The sequence below is a fragment of the Clupea harengus genome, chromosome 12, assembly GCF_900700415.2.
Source record: "Clupea harengus chromosome 12, Ch_v2.0.2, whole genome shotgun sequence".
In the NCBI taxonomy this organism is placed as follows: domain Eukaryota; kingdom Metazoa; phylum Chordata; class Actinopteri; order Clupeiformes; family Clupeidae; genus Clupea; species Clupea harengus.
In genome coordinates this window covers 27,002,531-27,021,348 of record NC_045163.1, presented here as the reverse complement: position 1 = coordinate 27,021,348, position 18,818 = coordinate 27,002,531, and the positions used below count along the sequence as shown (strand labels likewise).

The following is an 18,818-nucleotide window of genomic DNA, read 5'->3' as shown; positions in this document are numbered from 1 at the left end:
AAATTTTTTCCAGGAAGTAACATTCAGTTCTGCACAGTACCTCATGTTGGTGATGAGCTTCTTGATGGAGTCCGAGACGGTTCTGGAGTGGCCCGCCAGCACGGACCACTTGGGCGGGTCTTTGGGGTTTACGGCCAGGGAGCGGGCCGTCTGGATCAGGCCCGTGGAACTCTCCAGCATGGTCTTCGCCGCGGCCACGATGGGTTCCATGGCAGCGATACCCTGAAGAGCAGAACCCCACAGGCGGAGGTGAAGACATGTAGGACACACACACACACACACACACACACACACACACACACACACACACACACACACACACACACACACACACACACACACACACACACACACACACACACACACACACACAGACACAGACACACACACACACACGCACACATACAGACAAAGCACCACTGCTGTTCTAAATAACATGATACAACAGCATCTAATGCATCAGAAAACTAAAGCCAATAATTATAAAATAACTCATTATTTGAAATAACTAGTCATGTGTGGAGCATTGGTAACATGAAGGTACAAGCAAAATGGAGATTTAGACGATTGAAATGTGTTTTTTTTTTTTTCAGTGACGTCACGACCTCATCAGATATGGTCCCAGGAGTGTCCTGATCTGAGTAGGGTTATGAAATACGTGGTTTTAAGGGCTGTTTTGTTTGTCTGTCTGTCTGTCTGGTGTTGTGTTGTGGAGACGGACAGTGATGGTGCTCTACCTCGTGGCTGATCTGGGCCGGTACGCTGGCGAACTCCGGGTTGGAGGCGAAGTTGGTCAGGTTGTCCACAGCCTCGATCAGCGGGCCGGTGGCCTCCTTGCACTTCTCACGGTTGTCCTCGTTAAAGGCTCCGTCCAGGGCCTGGAGGGGGGGGGTGACATCAGAGTCAGTGGTCATCCACTCACACACACACTCACGTTTAAAAGACATTTCTGTTGGGCCTGAAGCAAGTCATGCATTCTTTGAACTTTGACTACTGCATAGCGAATTCTGTGGCGATAATATTGGCACTATTGCTACGGATCCGTGTCAAAGGTCCCTTAAATAGAACGCGCCCCTATAGTGTCTACTACAGCATTGGGGGCACAGTCGGTTACTTCAGAACAGCTGGCTTTGATTCTTTGATGCCATTGACTTTGATTCCCGTTCTTAAATTGTATTTAATTGATTATGGTCAATAATGTTAACGTCATGGAGGCGGTTGAGCGGTGGCCACAGGGTCCTAGTGCTCCAGTGTTGACTCAGCAGTGCTGTAGGATTCACCACGTTATTCCAGTGCCTGCAGTCTCTAGTATGATGGAGTATTAAACTCAAAATGTTCCAACTGAAACCGATAATTTACCAGGATCGTTCTGCATTTCCATCTATGGAATGATTTCCCCAAGATGACCGTGAGACCGTCCACACACACACCCAGTCTCCCTTGATATTACATAATGTACCCGTCCACACACACCCAGTCTCCCTTGACTCACACATACCAGCTCCAACTTGTTCAACTTCTCACAAACATGCACCCACCCACATGTGCACACAAACACACACACACACACACACACAAACTCCTCCTTAAAGCACGGCATGCAAGCATATGCAAACACACACACACACACACACACCTTCTCAAACTGCACTCTCCCAAACAAATGAAGCACTCACATACATTTCACATCCAACACCAACACATAAACAAACACACACACACACACACAAAACTGTTTAAAATGGCACACACACACACACACACTCCCTGTGATAAACAAGCTCTCCTGTTTTTTCTGTCATCATAACCACTCATTATCAGATCATCACCATCCAATTGCGTCTGCTCGCAAGTTTTTCCCTCCACTTGCGTTGGCATCCCACCACAGGCAGACAGTAATGGCCGCCCCCGCCCCCGCCCCCCGCCCCCCACCACCACACCCCCTCAGAGCACTCACTTTAATGGACTTGACGAGGTTGGCGGTGCTGTTCGCCACCTCCTTGGCTGACTGGACGAACTGTCGCTTAGCAACAGGGTTGGATGTTTTGGAGGAGGCGACGCGGCAGGCGTTGCAGAGCGCAGACGTGTGTTTGGCAACAATGGTGGCGGCGGAGAGAACCTTGGGATGCAAGAGAACCACGGCAATAATTAAACAAAACAAGATTAAAACATGGTTCAATAGGTTCCTATAACTTCTATATTTGCAAGGTTTTGTAAGTCACTTCAGATAAAAGCACCTGCTAAATAAATAAATAAATAAATGTAAATGCAAATAATTAAAAAGAAGAGGCTGATCTGTCTCAAATACACAGATTAAGTGGCAGTAAAAGAGTGCTTTGACTAAAGAGTGCTTTAACCAAAGAGTGCTCTGACCAAAGAGTGCTTTGAGCCCGACTGAGGGTGCAGTTTCTCCTACCTGTGACTGAGTGCAGGCTGGGTCCACCAGGTTCTGGCAGGCCATCTGGATGCTCTGCCTCGCTCTGGCGAACTGGGCCGGGTCGACCAGGCCCTTATGTCCGGCGTGGCTGTTGGGGTCGGAGACCGCCACCAGGTAGGCCCCCTGAAGCCCAAACACAGCCGCCGGTTAGTGGAGGAAGAAAACAGTTCACCGAGTCGGAGTTGGCACACGCTCTCATGCTCAACCGACACAAACGACCTTCAAGCGGTCACACAGAGCCATGGCAGCAAGAGGGGGCTGAAGGACCTTTGGAGAGGGAGACGAGTACGGTAGCAAGAGGAAGACAGTGTGGGAAAACACAGGACTAGAAAGCGTGGCGATGACAGATAGAAACCTAAAGTGCAGTATAATAATGCGCCTGTAATGGTGATGGAGGATCTAGAGTCTCAGAAGTGCTATGAGGACCAATCATGTGCTTCTGACCGCAGGAGTGGGACCACACAGAGGCAGTGATACCATACTATCACCATATCTGACCACACATAGGCCAGGAATACCATACTATCACCATATTTGACCACACAGAGGCAGTGATACCATACTATCACCATATTTGACCACACAGAGGCAGTGATAGCATACTATCACCATATTTGACCACACAGAGGCAGTGATACCATACTATCACCATATTTGACCACACAGAGCAGTGATACCATACTATCACCATATTTAGACCACACAGAGGCCAGGAATACCATACTATCACCATATTTGGACCACACAGAGGCCAGGAATACCATACTATCACCATATTTTGACCACGATACAATGTTGTTGCGATTCTTTACATTTTATTTTACGATTTGATTCAGTAATTCGTATACTGGGAGCCTCTGCGTCCATCTTTGTGTAAAATGGTAAATTTATTCTCCACTCTCACTTCCTTTCCCGTTTTGGATGTGATGCAAGAGAAGAACACGGTCTTGTGCTTGTGACTTCAGAGTAGACGTATGTACCAAAATGAAATCAAAGCCATAATGTTAAATAGATTTGGCATCGCTGTATCGATATATCATGATGATAAATATTGCGACACACGACTTTGTTTTCAACCTCAACACACAATGTTCTTTTCTCTTTTCTTCAACCCTCAACTTCAGAGTCACTGAGCATGTTTCGCTATATACCATGGCAACAACAACCAGACCCTGGAATCATAAGTAAGCCACTACGAACGCACACCCACACGCGCAAGCACATTCACCTGCACAAACACAAACACACACACACACACACACACACACACACACACACACACACACACACACACACACACACACACACACACACACACACACACACACACAGCTGGGGAGAACCTGAGCACTATTAAGGTGTGTGGCTGCATAATGAGAAGTTATAAATGCTGTAAAAAAAAGGGGCGCACAAAAGAGATCGGCGCGGAAGCTTTTAGAGAGGCTGGAACTCGTAGCATTTAAAGATGACTCATTTGTTCTCTGCCTCACTCGCTCACGCTCACGCTCACCCTCTCCCCCCTCTCCCTTACTTCTGTTAAAGCCCCTGTGAGAGTCCGAGAGCCTGACAGGAAGTGGAAAAGAGAGGGATTCAGCGGACGGACTTTGGAACGAGACGGCAACAGCGGGAGGAGGATGGAGGACAACAACTTGAGGAAGAGAAGGAGACGCGGGGGAAAGGAGGGAATAACCAAGTGCGTAGAGGAAGAGAAGGAGGACCGGGGGAAAGGAGGTGAATGACTCCGTGGAAGAGAAGGAGGAGCGGGGAAAGGAGGGAATAACTCTCGTGCGTAGAGGAAGAGAAGAGTGAAATGATGAATGATAGACACAGAAGAAGAGAGATAAACTGAAGAGGCTTGAGAGAAAGAGAGAGAGAGAAGGAATGACAGAGTGACAAAATGAAATAGTGGAGTGAAATAGTGAGTGAATGAATGAGTGAAATACCCCGCATGAGAGAGAGAGAGAGAGAGAGAGAGAGAGAGAGAGAGAGAGAGAGCGAGAGAGAGAGAGAGAGTTACAAGCCCTAGAAACCAAATCCCAATCTGTTCATTTGTGATGCACTAGTAGGTCCAGATGTTGTTCTCAGTAGCAGGGTCAAGGCATGCGTGGCTAGAGAACCAGGGTAATTAAGCAGCAGAACTGGAGTGGAAATCACTCCGACTGCAGCCTGCCTGCCCGTCATGAACTCTTTTCCCCACACGTATCCCATAACACTTCATTAAAACGCTCAAGTAGTAGTACATGCCGGCATTCTTCAGTTTAGAAAAACAACAGCTGAAAAAACTAAACAAAACACTTATGATCTGGACCGCTGGAGTTGTTAGCGGTTGGTTGCATGCTAAGATGCTACGACGTGGTTTTTCACCCAGTGATCGAGATTATGTAACGCAGAGAGGAAAGAAACACATGGGATGGACGAGGCAGATGGACAGTGCAGTGCGGTGCGGTGCGGAGAGGGGGGAGAAGGTCGGGGTGTGGGGGGGGGGGGAGAAGGTCGGGGTGGGGGGGGGGGGGGGGGGGGGGCGTACCTGGGCGGCCGCCTCCGTCAGCCCACACAGGGCCTTAGAGGCCGAGCTGACCGAGTCCCCAAACTCCGGCAGGTTGCTGTTCTTGGCGTTGTGGGAGATTCCAGCCATGGCTTCACCCAGAACCTATGAAAGATCATAGAAATAAAAAAAAAAAAATAAAATGTAAATTAAGAAAAATTCTCGCTACAAATGTCGTCACGCAACATTGACAACCGATAATGGCATAAGCTCTTAATGAACTGCCATTACCTCACACAGACTTTAGGAAAAGGAGAATATTGCGAAATTAGTTTATCTGAAGAAAGCCACCCTTAATGGAGCGTGTAATAAATGGAATAACAGGGAATTGTATAAGATGTTGTCTGCCACATCACATATGCTGTGCCCCTGAGCTGAAGGTGATGAAATCTCTGGCATAATCCACATAATACAGCATTATCATTAGCATTAGCACAGTAAGCATCCACAGCATTCCATATCGCCATAGTAACATCATCATCTCGCCTATTGCTCCTGTACAGGTAAGAGGGCAACACAGACACCTGCTTGCATCTAAGGAGCAAAGAGTAGGGCAGACCATCATTCTGTGCCGCTTTACCCCAGGAAAGATTGAACTTGTTATTATTCGTTTCATTCTTGATCATACCTTGGAATTCTCCATGACGCTATCGATGCAGTCGAAGTAGCCCGTGTCGTTAACGGCCTCAGTTGGATTCACCAACATGCCTCTCACCGTCTGAGATGGTACAACACACACACACACACACACACACACAGACACACACAGACACACACACACAAACACAAACACAGAGAAAAGGATATAAAAGATGAATTACTCACATGCATATGCAATTTTCCGGAAAATGTGCTTGCAATTGAAAAGATATTGTCATAATGCTTTCTCAAATATCAGTTCAAACATATTCTGGATCCAATAAAGCAAGCTAGGGCAACTTCAACTCTTCCTCCAATGTTATTAGAACAGAAGGAAACAGCACAGAGGTTCCGGACAGATCCTTAAACGATGACATCATCAGTGGATTCGTTTGGTTGACTTTTGCTTTAGCCTCCAGCCTTCTGTCACCTTCTGCTATCTATCAGACAATATGCACCACCATAATATGTGGCATCATCATGCAGAATCTACTTAGAAGACAGAAACAACGCAGAAACAACATTTGCTGTCCATGTCCAACACTGACGACTGACGAGCGTCCGACAGGCGGGAAACGCACTACACCGCGTACAGAGCGCTTTTTGCACTTCTGAAATACAAATTACAAAGATTCTGACTCATTCACACACACACAAAGTGTTCAGGGAAAGATTGAGGGAACAGGGACGGGGGGGGGGGGGATAAGAGAGAGATTGAGGGAAAAGGGGGGGGCGAATAAGAGAGAGATTGAGGGAACAGGAACGGGGGGGGGGGGGGGGGATAAGAGAGAGATTGAGGGAAAAGGGGGGGGGGGAATAAGAGAGAGATTGAGGGAAAAGGAAGGAGGGGGAGAATAAGAGAGAGAGATGTGCCGTACCTCAAGCTCCCTCAGCGCGTTGTCACACTCCTTCTGGCCCGGGGCCTGCTGGGTGCACATGGTGATGAGCTGGTTGATGCTGTCTGTGACGGCACTGTGAGCGGAGGAGAAGAAAAGAGAAGGAGGGAGAGAGAGAGAGAGAGAGAGAGAGAGAGAGAGAGAGAGAGCGAGAGAGAGGACGGGTGTTAGTCATAGAGAGCGGTAGTTGGTACAGAGGTAATGGGAACGAGAGCGAAAGACAACGAGAGAGAGAACAGAGAGAGAGAGAGAGAGAGAGAGAGAGAACAGAGAAAGCGAGCTACAGAGAAACAGTGCACATCGCGGGTGGTGCTCTCGCCCCCACACGAGCGGCTGCTCGCAGCAATTCCTACGCTGGTCTCTCTCTCTCTCTCTCTCTCTCTCTCTCTCTCTCTCTCTCTCGCTCTCTCTCTCTCTCTCGCTCTCTCTCTCTCTCTCGCTCTCTCTCTCTCTCTCTGGAGAGAGGCAGGAGGCCCCATCAGCTCTGTCAGGTTGGGTGTCTCCTGCTGTAGTGAAGTGGGATGAGGCGGGCACCAGCATGTCGCCCACACACACACACGCCGTCGCTGCCTCCTACGGCTGCCAGAGAGTGGCCAAAGGAGTGGCAAGCCTACCCGATCCACCGCCAATGTGTGAAAGATGAAGCGGGTAAGACTTACATAATGGATGTGAGTACAGGCTGGGATGGGCTGTCTGTTTGGGAGGCTGGGCGGGATCTGAAGACTCATTACAAGCAACCCTGCACTGTGTTTAAACCTTTTCAGGTCTATCTGCATGCTAAAGGTGTGTGTGTGTATGTTGAAAACTGTGTGTGTGTGTGTGTGTGTGTGTGTGTGTGTCTATCTGCCTGCTGAAGGTGTGTGTCTAGCTGCCTGCTGAAGGTGTGGGTGTATGTTGAAAACTGTGTGTGTGTGTGTGTGTGTCTATCTGCCTGCTGAAGGTGTGTGTCTAGCTGCCTGCTGAAGGTGTGGGTGTATGTTGAAAACTGTGTGTGTGTGTGTGTGTGTCTATCTGCCTGCTGAAGGTGTGTGTCTAGCTGCCTGCTGAAGGTGTGGGTGTATGTTATGAAAAATGCTGTTTGTCTTCACAGTGTAATTCCCCTCCCCCTCTCTCTCTCTCTCAGCAGCTCCACCAAAACCACCATGTCAATCCCAGGAGAACACAGCGCCACTTTAAGGGTCTTAATCCCAGGAGAACACAGCGCCACCTTAAGGGTCTTAATCCCAGGAGAACACAGCGCCACCTTAAGGGTCTTAATCCCAGGAGAACACAGCGCCACCTTAAGGGTCTTAATCCCAGGAGAACACAGCGCCACCTTAAGGGTCTTAATCCCAGGAGAACACAGCGCTACCTTAAGGGTCTTAATCCCAGGAGAACAGAGCGCTACCTTAAGGGTCTTACACCAAAACCACCATGTCAATCCCAGGAGAACACCACACCAGAGAGTATAACTCCTCCCCAGTCTTTGAATCAGTATTACTCCTCCCCAGTCTTTGAATCAGTATAACTCCTCCCCAGTCTTTGAATCAGTATAACTCCTCCCCAGTCTTTGAATCAGTATAACTCCTCCCCAGTCTTTGAATCAATATTACTATTACCCAGTCTTTGAATCAGTATAACTCCTCCCCAGTCTTTGAATCAGTATTACTCCTACCCAGTCTTTGAATCAGTATAACTCCTCCCCAGTCTTTGAATCAGTATAACTCCTACCCAGTCCAGTCTTTGAATCAGTATAACTCCTCCCCAGTCTTTGAATCAGTATAACTCCTCCCCAGTCCAGTCTTTGAATCAGTATAACTCCTACCCAGTCCAGTCTTTGAATCAGTATTACTCCTACCCAGTCCAGTCTTTGAATCAGTATAACTCCTCCCCAGTCTTTGAATCAGTATAACTCCTCCCCAGTCCAGTCTTTGAATCAGTATAACTCCTCCCCAGTCTTTGAATCAGTATAACTCCTCCCCAGTCTTTGAATCAGTATAACTCCTCCCCAGTCTTTGAATCAGTATAACTCCTCCCCAGTCTTTGAATCAGTATAACTCCTACCCAGTCCAGTCTTTGAATCAGTATTACTCCTACCCAGTCCAGTCTTTGAATCAGTATAACTCCTAACCAGTCTTTGAATCAGTATTACTCCTACCCAGTCCAGTCTTTGAATCAGTTACCCAGATTTGCAGCTTTTGAACCAGGCGATGACACTACTGAGTACACAGAGCTGCTAAAGGTGTGTCTGCAGTGACACGCGGTGGCTCGTCTATGGTCTAGATCAGAGGGGTCTGCCTCTGGTGCGCGGTGCGGTGCGGTGCGGTGCGGTGCGGAGTGGGTCTTTACCGAGCGGCAGCGGCCAGCTGGTTCTTGAGGTTGGGGGAGCTGGGGTCGGTGGAGAGGACTTTGGCGGCCAGAAGCAGCTTGCTGGAGGACATGGAGATGGTCTTAAGGTTGGTGACCACCTGCGTCTGGTCCTCCTTGGACTGCAGAGGAGAAGAGAGGAGAGGAGAGGAGAGGAGAGGAGAGGAAGAGAAGAGGAGGAGAAGAGGAGAGGAGAGGAAGAGAAGAGGAGGAGAGGAGAGGAGAGGAAGAGAAGAGGAGGAGAGGAGAGGAGAGGAAGAGAAGAGGAGGAGAGGAGAGGAGAGGAGAGGGGAGGGGGGAGGAGAGGAGATGAGGGGAGGGGAGGGGAGGAGAGGAGAGGGGAGGCCACATTTAGTGAAACTACATTCAACAACTGATACAATTCTTCCATTTCAACATTAATTCTAAGCAGAGCCAAACTATGTGGACATGTGGTGAAGAGTATGAAAGGGTATGACACATGCTTAGGGCCCTCTACTTTAAACATAATTTAAACTTGAAACATAAAAAAAAAAAGTGAAAACACAACACTCGCTCAAACCAAGCTTCACAGAGGGCCTAAGGCCGAGGAGACAGAAGTACCTGGGACTGTCCGGCCATGTCCACCCCGGCGTCCAGGAACTCGTTGAAGTCCTTGCCGAAGTTGCCCGAGGCCTTGGTCAGGTCCTGGGTGGTGCCGCGTGAGGAATGCACCAGCTCGTTGGCCGACTGGTTGAGCCCGGCCGCCGCCTGGTTCAGGTTGGCCTGCGCCTCCTGGAAGCTCTTGCTGCTCGGTGGGAACTGTGGGGAGGTGGAGGAGTGTGTGTGTGTGTGAGTGTGAGTGTGTGTGTGAGAGAGTGTGAGTGTGAGTGTGAGTGTGAGTGTGAGTGTGAGTGTGTGTGTGTGTGTGTGTGTGTGTGTGTGTGTGTGTGTGTGTGTGTGTGTGTGTGTGTGTGTGTGTGTGTGTGTGTGTGTGTGTGTGTGTGTGTGTGTGTGTGTGTATGGGGGGGGGAGGGAAGGGAGGGAGGGGCAGAGAGGAGCTGTCAGTCATTGCAGACATGTGGCGTCCTTGTCTTACGGCATGTTTTGTTTCGTGCGGTGAAACCGCAAGAGTGGGGCGGGAGGCTGAAGCCTTTGTTCACATACTGCTCTGGTTCTGCCATTCACAACTAATAACTATGGCTGAACGATTTGGGAAAATAATCTAATTGCGATTTTTTTCTCCAAATATTGCGATTGCGATTTAATATGCGATTTAAAAAAAAAAAATCCCAACCAATCGTAACGTAATTTTATTTAACTGCTCATTACAGAATCAAGAACAACAAATCGGTGGCTTTGCTACTGTGCATTTAAGTAATTTAAACAAAGTAATTGTAAGAATAAACACAAGGCATGCACTTTTTAAACACTGTGTGCAAAATGTACCATCTTAAAAAAAAAAAAAATAATAATAAAAAAAAAAAATATTTTTTTTTTTTTTTTTTAGACCACGTTTTTAATCGCGAACGTTGCGGTTAGAAAATCGCGTTCTATCATATCGCGATTAAATCGCAAATGCAATTAATCGTTCAGCCCTACTAATAACTGTCTAAAGCTCAGGGCGTTGATTCCATTCAACTCTCAATTACACCTGAAGTCTGTTGACCCCCAAAAAAAAAGAAAAATCAAATCAAATCAAAACCATGGGGCTGATCACAAAGCCACTGTGGCCAAGGGGATGTACCCCAGTACACTCACTGAACCAGCCAGCAGCTTCTTGCTGGCCTCTCCAACAGTCCTGAGGGCGTTGTCCACATCTCTCTGTCCGGGCAGGCAGTTCACACTCCTGTTCAGGGCCTGGGACACGGCCTTCGCCACCTGGCAATACAGACACACACATTAGTCTCTGGCCATACAGACACACACATCAGTCTCTGGCCATACAGACACACACATCAGTCTCATACAGCATTCAACACACATCAGTCTTAGACCATACAGACACACACATCAGTCTCCTCTGACCATACAGACACACATCAGTCTCTGGCCATACAGACACACATCAGTCTCTAAACATACATACAGACACACACACACACACATCAGTCTCTAACCATACAGACACACACATCAGTCTGAGACCATACAGACACACACATCAGTCTCTGGCCATACAGACACACACACACACACACACACACACACACACACACACACACACACATCAGTCTCTGGCCATACAGACACACACATCAGTCTCCTCTGACCATACAGACACATACATCAGTCTCATACAGCATTCAACACACATCAGTCTCTGGCCATACAGACACACACACACACATCAGTCTATGACCATACAGACACACACACACACACACACACACACACACACACACACACATCAGTCTCTGACCATACAGACACACACACACACACACACACACACACACATCAGTCTCAGACAGCATTCAACACACATGCACTGTGCAAATTCCTTTCCCATGGTGGTTGCACAAGGACGCTTTGAGGAAGTGGCAGCCAGGGCTAGCCAATCAGAGCACACGCTTTTGAGGAAGTGGCAGCCAGGGCTGGCCAATCAGAGCACACCACTGACCTGGGCCAGTCTCTGCTGGCTGTCAGGGTCCCCGGGTTTGGCGAGGGCCCTCTTGCTCTCCTCGATGAGGTTGGACGACTTGTCCATGGTGTCGGCGGCGCAGTCCAGCATGGCGCTGCGGGCCTGGGGGTCGTCCGTGTTGGCGGCAACGCCACGGGCCGCGGAGGCCAGGGCGCGCAGAGCCTGGGCAACATCTCTGGCAGCTTGACCTGTGTGTGTGTGTGTGTGTGTGTGTGTGTGTGTGTGTGTGTGTGTGTGAGTAAGTCAGAGAGCGAGACAGACATACAGTGTGTGTGTGTGTGTATTTGGGGTGGGGGGTAAATGTGTGAGAAGGAGAAGGGAGACAGACACACGGGGCATGAGATAACCTGAGCCACAGACAGGGGGCGCTGTAGGACTCTTCTACAGGGCTACACAAAACACTCCCAAACCAGACAGCTCCAACTGACATCTACACAAAACACTCCCAGAACAGACAGCTCCAACTGACATCTGCAACAACTGACATCTACACAAAACACTCCCAAACCAGACAGCTCCAACTGACATCTGCAACAACTGACATCTACACAAAACACTCCCAAACCAGACAGCTCCAACTGACATCTACACAAAACACTCCCAAACCAGACAGCTCCAACTGACATCTGCCACAACTGACATCTTAATTCTGCAAAGCTGTTCATGGACTCACATGGACTCTCACCTTATCAGACTCAAGGTCAAGCTAACTGACAGGTAGCAGTAAACTTTTCTGGGTCAGTATGTCCCTGCAGTGCATACTTACTCTAGGTCAGCAGTACATACATACTGCTCTTACGTCAAAGTATTTAGGTTCCTCTTCCACCATGATATATATATATGCTGGGTGTATTTTAAGCATAAAGGGGTCTGTGCAGCCCACCATCCTCTCTCTCTCTCTCTCTCTCTCTCTCTCTCTCTCTCTCTCTCTCTCTCTCTCTCTCTCTCTCTCTCTCTCTCTCTCTCTCTCTCTCTCTCTCTCTCTCTCTCTCTCTCTCTCTCTCTCTCTCTCTCTCTCTCTCTCTCTCTCTCTCTCTCTCTCTCTACCTCTACCTCTACCTCTACCTCTCTCTCTCTCTACCTCTCTCTCTACCTCTCTCTCTACCTACCTCTCTCTCTACCTACCTCTCTCTACCTACCTCCCTCTCTCTCTCTACCTCTCTCTCTCTCTCTACCTCTTTAATATCTTACACTAGTTGAGTGTATTTAATATCTTACACTAGTTGAGTGTATTTAATATCTTACACTAGTTGAGTGTATTTCTCTCACTCAGTCCCTCACTCCCCCAATGCTCTTGCTGCCCAGTGTAACCTCCTGCAGTGGCCTTCACGCACCTGGTCCTTCACACACCTGGTCCTTCACTCCCTCGTCCTTTACACAACTCGTCCTTCACTCTCTCCCTCACACACCTTCTCCTTCACACACACCTCATCCTTCACACACCTTCTCCTTCACACTCCCTCGTCCTTCACACACCTTCTCCTTCACACACCTCGTCCTTCACTCTCTCCCTCACAGCCCTGTTCTGTGACTCGCCCACTCATCCCCACCCTCATCTCCACAGCAGGCCCTTACCGGCGTAGTTCTCGTTGCCCTGGGTGGCCTCGCTGATCAGCTGGGCGATGGCCGAGCTCACGGCCTTGGTGCTGGAGCCCAGGTCCTGAGAGCACTTCTCCAGCTGAGGAGAACACACACACACACACACACACACACACACTTTCAGCTCAGTGTGTACTCATCATATATATATATATATATATCATTTACATCTGCTTTCAGCTCAGTGTGTACTCATCATTTAAAGCTGAGGAGCGCACAACACAACAATCATATATATATATATATCACATAAATATATATATATATATATATATATATATATATATATATATATATATATATATATATATATAAAAAATGTACAATATGAACTTCATTTATCATACATATATATATATGTAAATGATGTGTGTTTATATATATATAAACACACATCATTTACATCTGATTTCAGCGCAGTATGTACTGCTCATTTACATCTGATTTCAGCGCAGTATGTACTGCTCATTTACAACTGGTCATTCAGTTCTGCACAAACATCAATATTGGCTAAAGCAAAGGCACTCTGTATCTTGTAGAAAACTCTTACCTGCCTGATTACTAATATCTCCCACTATCGGGGGAATAGGTTGGGGCTTAACTCATGAGGCACGGATATGAAAGTGGACTGCTCCCACTGTTGGAAGCTTTGTGTAGTATTCTGACATATCTATCTGCCAAATGAATAAATATAAATATAAATATAAATATACGGCCACTCAAGCTCAGACTTTACACCTAACACAGCTCAGTCTGAGCTTGAGTGGCCGTATATTTATATTTATATTTATATTTATATTTATTCATTTGGCAGATAGATATGTCAGAATACTACACAAAGCTTCCAACAGTGGGAGCAGTCCACTTTCATATCCGTGCCTCATGAGTTAAGTCCCAACCTATTCCCCTATTCTCCATATGGAGTTTGATGTCGAGGAGCACTTAACATTTCTCTCTCATACTAAAGTCCATTTTCAGGCTTGCACTTCTGCTCTGCTATCTGAATAAACTCCATCAGAGAAGCCCACGGGGCCACCGTGATAATCTCTACTCTTGTGTCGTGTGAACAGCACAATAACACACCTCAATCTCTGAGTAATCTCTACTCTTGTGTCGTGTGAACAGCACAATAACACAGCTCCATCTCTGAGTAATCTCTACTCTTGTGTCGTGTGAACAGCACAATAACACAGCTCCATCTCTGAGTAATCTCTACTCTTGTGTCGTGTGAACAGCACAATAACACACCTCAGAGGTTACTCTTGTGTCGTGTGTACAGAACAATAACACACCTCAGAGGTTACTCTTGTGTCGTGTGTACAGAACAATAACACATCTCCGTCTCTGAGTAATCTCTACTCTTGTGTCGTGTGAACAGAACAATAACACACCTCAGAGATTACTCTTGTGTCGTGTGTACAGCACAATAACACACCTTAGAGATTACTCTTGTGTCGTGTGAACAGAACAATAACACACCTCAGAGATTACTCTTGTGTCGTGTGTACAGCACAATAACACAGCTCCATCTCTGAGTAATCTCTACTCTTGTGTCGTGTGTACAGAACAATAACACAGCTCCATCTCTGAGTAATCTCTACTCTTGTGTCGTGTGAACAGAACAATAACACAGCTCCGTCTCTGAGTAATCTCTACTCTTGTGTCGTGTGAACAGAACAATAACACAGCTCCGTCTCTGAGTAATCTCTACTCTTGTGTCGTGTGAACAGAACAATAACACAGCTCCATCTCTGAGTAATCTCTACTGTATTGTGTGAACAGAACAATAACACACCTCAGAGGTTACTCTTGTGTCGTGTGAACAGAACAAGAACACACCTCAGAGGTTACTCTTGTGTCGTGTGAACAGAACAAGAACACACCTCAGAGATTACTCTTGTGTCGTGTGAACAGAACAAGAACACACCTCAGAGATTACTCTTGTGTCGTGTGAACAGAACAAGAACACACCTCAGAGATTACTCTTGTGTCGTGTGAACAGAACAAGAACACACCTCAGAGATTACTCTTGTGTCGTGTGTACAGCACAATAACACACCTCAATCTCTGAGTAATCTCTACTCTTGTGTCGTGTGAACAGAACAATAACACACCTCAGAGATTACTCTTGTGTCGTGTGAATAGAACAATAACACAGCTCCGTCTCTGAGGTGTGTTATCGTGACACGCATGGCGCTGTCGAGCCGGGGACAGCCGTGCTCTCTCTGGCTGCTCGCTGTGGCAACAGGGCCAAGCCACAAACGGCTGCACAGGGTCACGTGACAGGAAGTACTGTGTGCTCCTGAGTGGAGGCTGGGTAGGAACATGGCCATGTTTGGATGTGTGTACACACACACACAGACAAACACACACACACACACACGGCACCTGTGTGTCTAGGGAAGGTCTGAAAGCAGAACCACGTAGCTGACTGTCTATTTGGAGCAACCTGAAACAATGTGAAAGATCACAGATATACAAATTACAGATCCACTGGTAGAGGTTCGTATCTGCACGTGTAGACTGTGAAAGATCACACAGATAGAACAGATCCACTTGTAGAGGGTCGTATCTGCACGTGTAGACTGTGATCACTGCTGTCTTCAATGTTTGTGACTTAGTTGTTGTAAAAAGCTAACCAATGCAATAAAATAAATGTTCTGCACAGTCAGAGGTGAGACTGGGTGTGTGTCTGCACAGTCAGAGGTGAGACTGGGTGTGTGTGTGGGTGCGTATTTCACGAGAATCTGTGTCTTCAGTGTAAAAAGAGGAAGGACTGGATGTGCATTTTGGATTTAGATTATGCCTTCAGTGTGTGTGTCCGTGTGTGTGTGTGTGTGTGTGTGTGTGTGTGTGTGTGTGAGAGAGTGAGTGTCTCTCCCTTTCACTCACATTCATAAATACAGTGTGTGTGTGTGTGTGTGTGTGTGTGTGTGTGTGTGTGTGTGTGTGTGTGTGTGTGTGTGTGTGTGTGTGTGTGTGTGTGTGTGTGTGTGTGTGTGTGTGTGTGTGTGTGTGTGTGTGTGTGTGTGTGTGTATGTGTGTGTGTGTGTGTGTGTGTGTGTGTGTGTCTTACCGTTTCTCCAGGCAGGGGTCTGAGTTTGCCCTCGGCGGCCGAGGCCTTGGCCTCCCGCATGTCCTTCTCCAGGCCGCGCACCAGGGCCAGCGCGTTATCCAGCTCCAGCGGCCCGCACGCCTCCTGAGCCTAGACCACCGGAGCCCAAGCACATCATATCAACAGGAAGTGAGAGGAGGAAGGATGGACAGACGGACAGACAGCACGCGGGGGGGGGGGGGGGGGCAGAGACCAAAACATGTGAGCACAACACAGGCTGAGAGACTCAAGCGGTTCCAAGAGGCGACACACCAATGGGACGCACCAATGGGACGCACCAATGGGACGCACCAATGGAACGCTTACACGAGGAAGGAATGTCAGAAAGGAGAATGGTCATCCTCCTGATGATGATGATGTGAGATACTATATTACAACATAATTTGACATGTGTAATATTTTTAAAACATTAAATCTTTTTTTAGTGTTAGAAAATCTGACTTCAGCTGAAAACATCTCTTGGAATCCCCGAACTCTCCCAAGTCCATGTAAGGGCTGAGTAGAGACCGCTGGCACCGGCACACTCCCTGGTTTTTGTTTTTTTTGGTCATTTTTTATTCATTCCAGTCTAGCACCTGATTAACAGTGTAATTTAAGAAGATTGCTTCAACAAATTAACATTATTACCCCCTCTTGATTAATAAACCACTACCTCTTCTTGATTACTAAACCATGCCCCTGGAAACAACTTTCACTCACTCACTCACTCTCTCACACTCACTCTCTCTCACACTCACTCTCTCTCACACTCACTCTCTCACACTCACTCTCTCACACTCACTCACTCACTCACCTCACACTCACGCTCACACTCTCTGCCCACTGGCTTACCTTCTGGGCGGCGGTGCGGAGCTCTGCCAGGGCGCTGGCCAGGTTCTTGGCGCACTGGCTGAGCTGCATGGCGGAGGCCTGGTCGCCGATGGTGGGCACGGTGGCCTTGGCTGCAGTCACCATCTTGGCACCAGGCTGTTGGCAAAAGGCAAGGGTTACAGATGCCGCTAGTTAACCTGCCATGACGCGTACATGCGTGTGTGTGTGTGTGTGCGTGCACGTGTGTGTGTGTGCGTGCATGTGTGCGTGCGTGCGTGCATGCACTTTATGTTAACCACAGGACTAAACAAAAAATGATAACTAACCATACATTTGCTTCTCCATCTGAATGCATTAGGCTACCTTTCTAACCCTCTAGTACAGGAGAACTACTTAAACTGTTGCACAGTCAGGCCATTTTAAAATTGGTATCTAGGATGTTCTTCCCTCCCATGCACTGCAGTCAGTCATACTGCCAACTCCGAGCGAGTTCTTTCTTCTCCATATGGAGTTTGATGTCGAGGAGCACTTAACATTTCTCTCTCATACTAAAGTCCATTTTCAGATGTTGGCTTGGTGCTTGGAATGGCAAGCATGCTGAACAGACCATGTCAAGTGCAGGGTCTCCCGACATGACATGCAGGCCCAGATGAGATGTTATTCTAAGCAGTCAGCCACTTGAGAATACTGCTGGCTACCTCTGAAACCACACTGTTGAACTATTGAATAGGATTTTGTAGCACTACCAATGGACTGCATGTTCTTCCCTCTCTATGGTATATATACACTGAGCAAAACCACGCCATTCTATTCTATTTCTGTCACCACTTCCTCACCTTGGCTACAGTGCTGAAGACAACCAAAGGAACTACGAAAGTAAAAGCGGTCTTGTGGTTGGGCTACTGACCTACAACCCTGCAAGCCCAACACTGACGGTGAACACTGACACTGGGGGTCAGTGGTGGAGGTCAGTGGTGGGGATCAATGATGGTGATCAATGGTGGTGGGGATCAGTGATGGTGATCAATGATGGTGATCGGTGATCAGTGATCAATGATGGGGCAGTGGGTGCTGGTGATCAGTGATCAATGATGGTGATCGGTGATCAATGATGGTGATCAATGGTGGGGGTCAGTGGGTGATGGTGATCAGTGATGGGGCAGTGGGTGGTGGGGCAGTGGGCGGCATTACCTGTAGGAAGTTCTGGCCGGCTCCGATGAGGGTGAGCTGGGCACTAGGGCTGTCGGGCTGGGACTGACTGCCTCTCACTCCCTGGACCAGCATAGGGATCTGGTCAGCCACCACCTGAGACACGGAGCACCGGAGAAGAGAAGAGAAGAGAAGAGAAGAGAAGACAAGAGAAGAGAAGAGAGGGACAGAGAGGAGAAGAGAAGAGAAGACAAGAGAAGAGAAGAGAGGGACAGAGAGAACCGGAGAAGACAAGAGAAGAGAGAAGTTGGCAGCTGGATGAATTCCACTGGCCCAGTGTTGGATAAGGGGATTTTTGTTTGTTTTGATTTTGTTTGTTTACACTGAGCAGATGTGTTTACTCTGCATTTTATATGTCCGTTTGGATTCAAATCCACGCCCTTGATAACATTAGCATTCTACTCTGCCATAACGCCTAAAGCAAGTACCTAATCAACACACGTATGGCTGTACATTTCTAACCTAATACTTAGCTCATGAGAATCTCTGTGGCTTCTTTTGAGGATCATGTCTTGTTTAAGCAAGTTAATAACCACATTTGTTTTAAAAGTGATGTTCTTTCCCCATCCGTTTTCTCACAGCTAAGCTAAGGGGGCGGGAGGGGGCGTTGGGGCGGGGCC

General features: G+C 47.8%; 1 protein-coding gene across 4 annotated transcripts in view; it reads right to left on the bottom strand.

Moving 5' to 3' along the window:
• Positions 1-18,818, bottom strand: part of tln1 (talin 1) — a 100,828-nt gene that overhangs the window by 26,188 nt on the left and 55,822 nt on the right. For all 4 annotated transcript variants that reach the window (XM_031578131.2, XM_031578133.2, XM_031578134.2 and 1 more), the window contains 15 exons: positions 18,181-18,294; positions 17,011-17,145; positions 16,141-16,269; positions 13,041-13,143; positions 11,445-11,653; positions 10,583-10,702; positions 9,446-9,643; positions 8,846-8,985; positions 6,500-6,593; positions 5,611-5,700; positions 4,965-5,087; positions 2,417-2,560; positions 1,958-2,119; positions 738-878; positions 41-222 (listed from right to left, as the gene is read on the bottom strand). In XM_031578131.2, the coding sequence (XP_031433991.1) occupies positions 41-222; positions 738-878; positions 1,958-2,119; positions 2,417-2,560; positions 4,965-5,087; positions 5,611-5,700; positions 6,500-6,593; positions 8,846-8,985; positions 9,446-9,643; positions 10,583-10,702; positions 11,445-11,653; positions 13,041-13,143; positions 16,141-16,269; positions 17,011-17,145; positions 18,181-18,294 (2,084 nt within the window). The remainder of the gene's footprint in view (positions 1-40; positions 223-737; positions 879-1,957; positions 2,120-2,416; positions 2,561-4,964; positions 5,088-5,610; positions 5,701-6,499; positions 6,594-8,845; positions 8,986-9,445; positions 9,644-10,582; positions 10,703-11,444; positions 11,654-13,040; positions 13,144-16,140; positions 16,270-17,010; positions 17,146-18,180; positions 18,295-18,818) is intronic.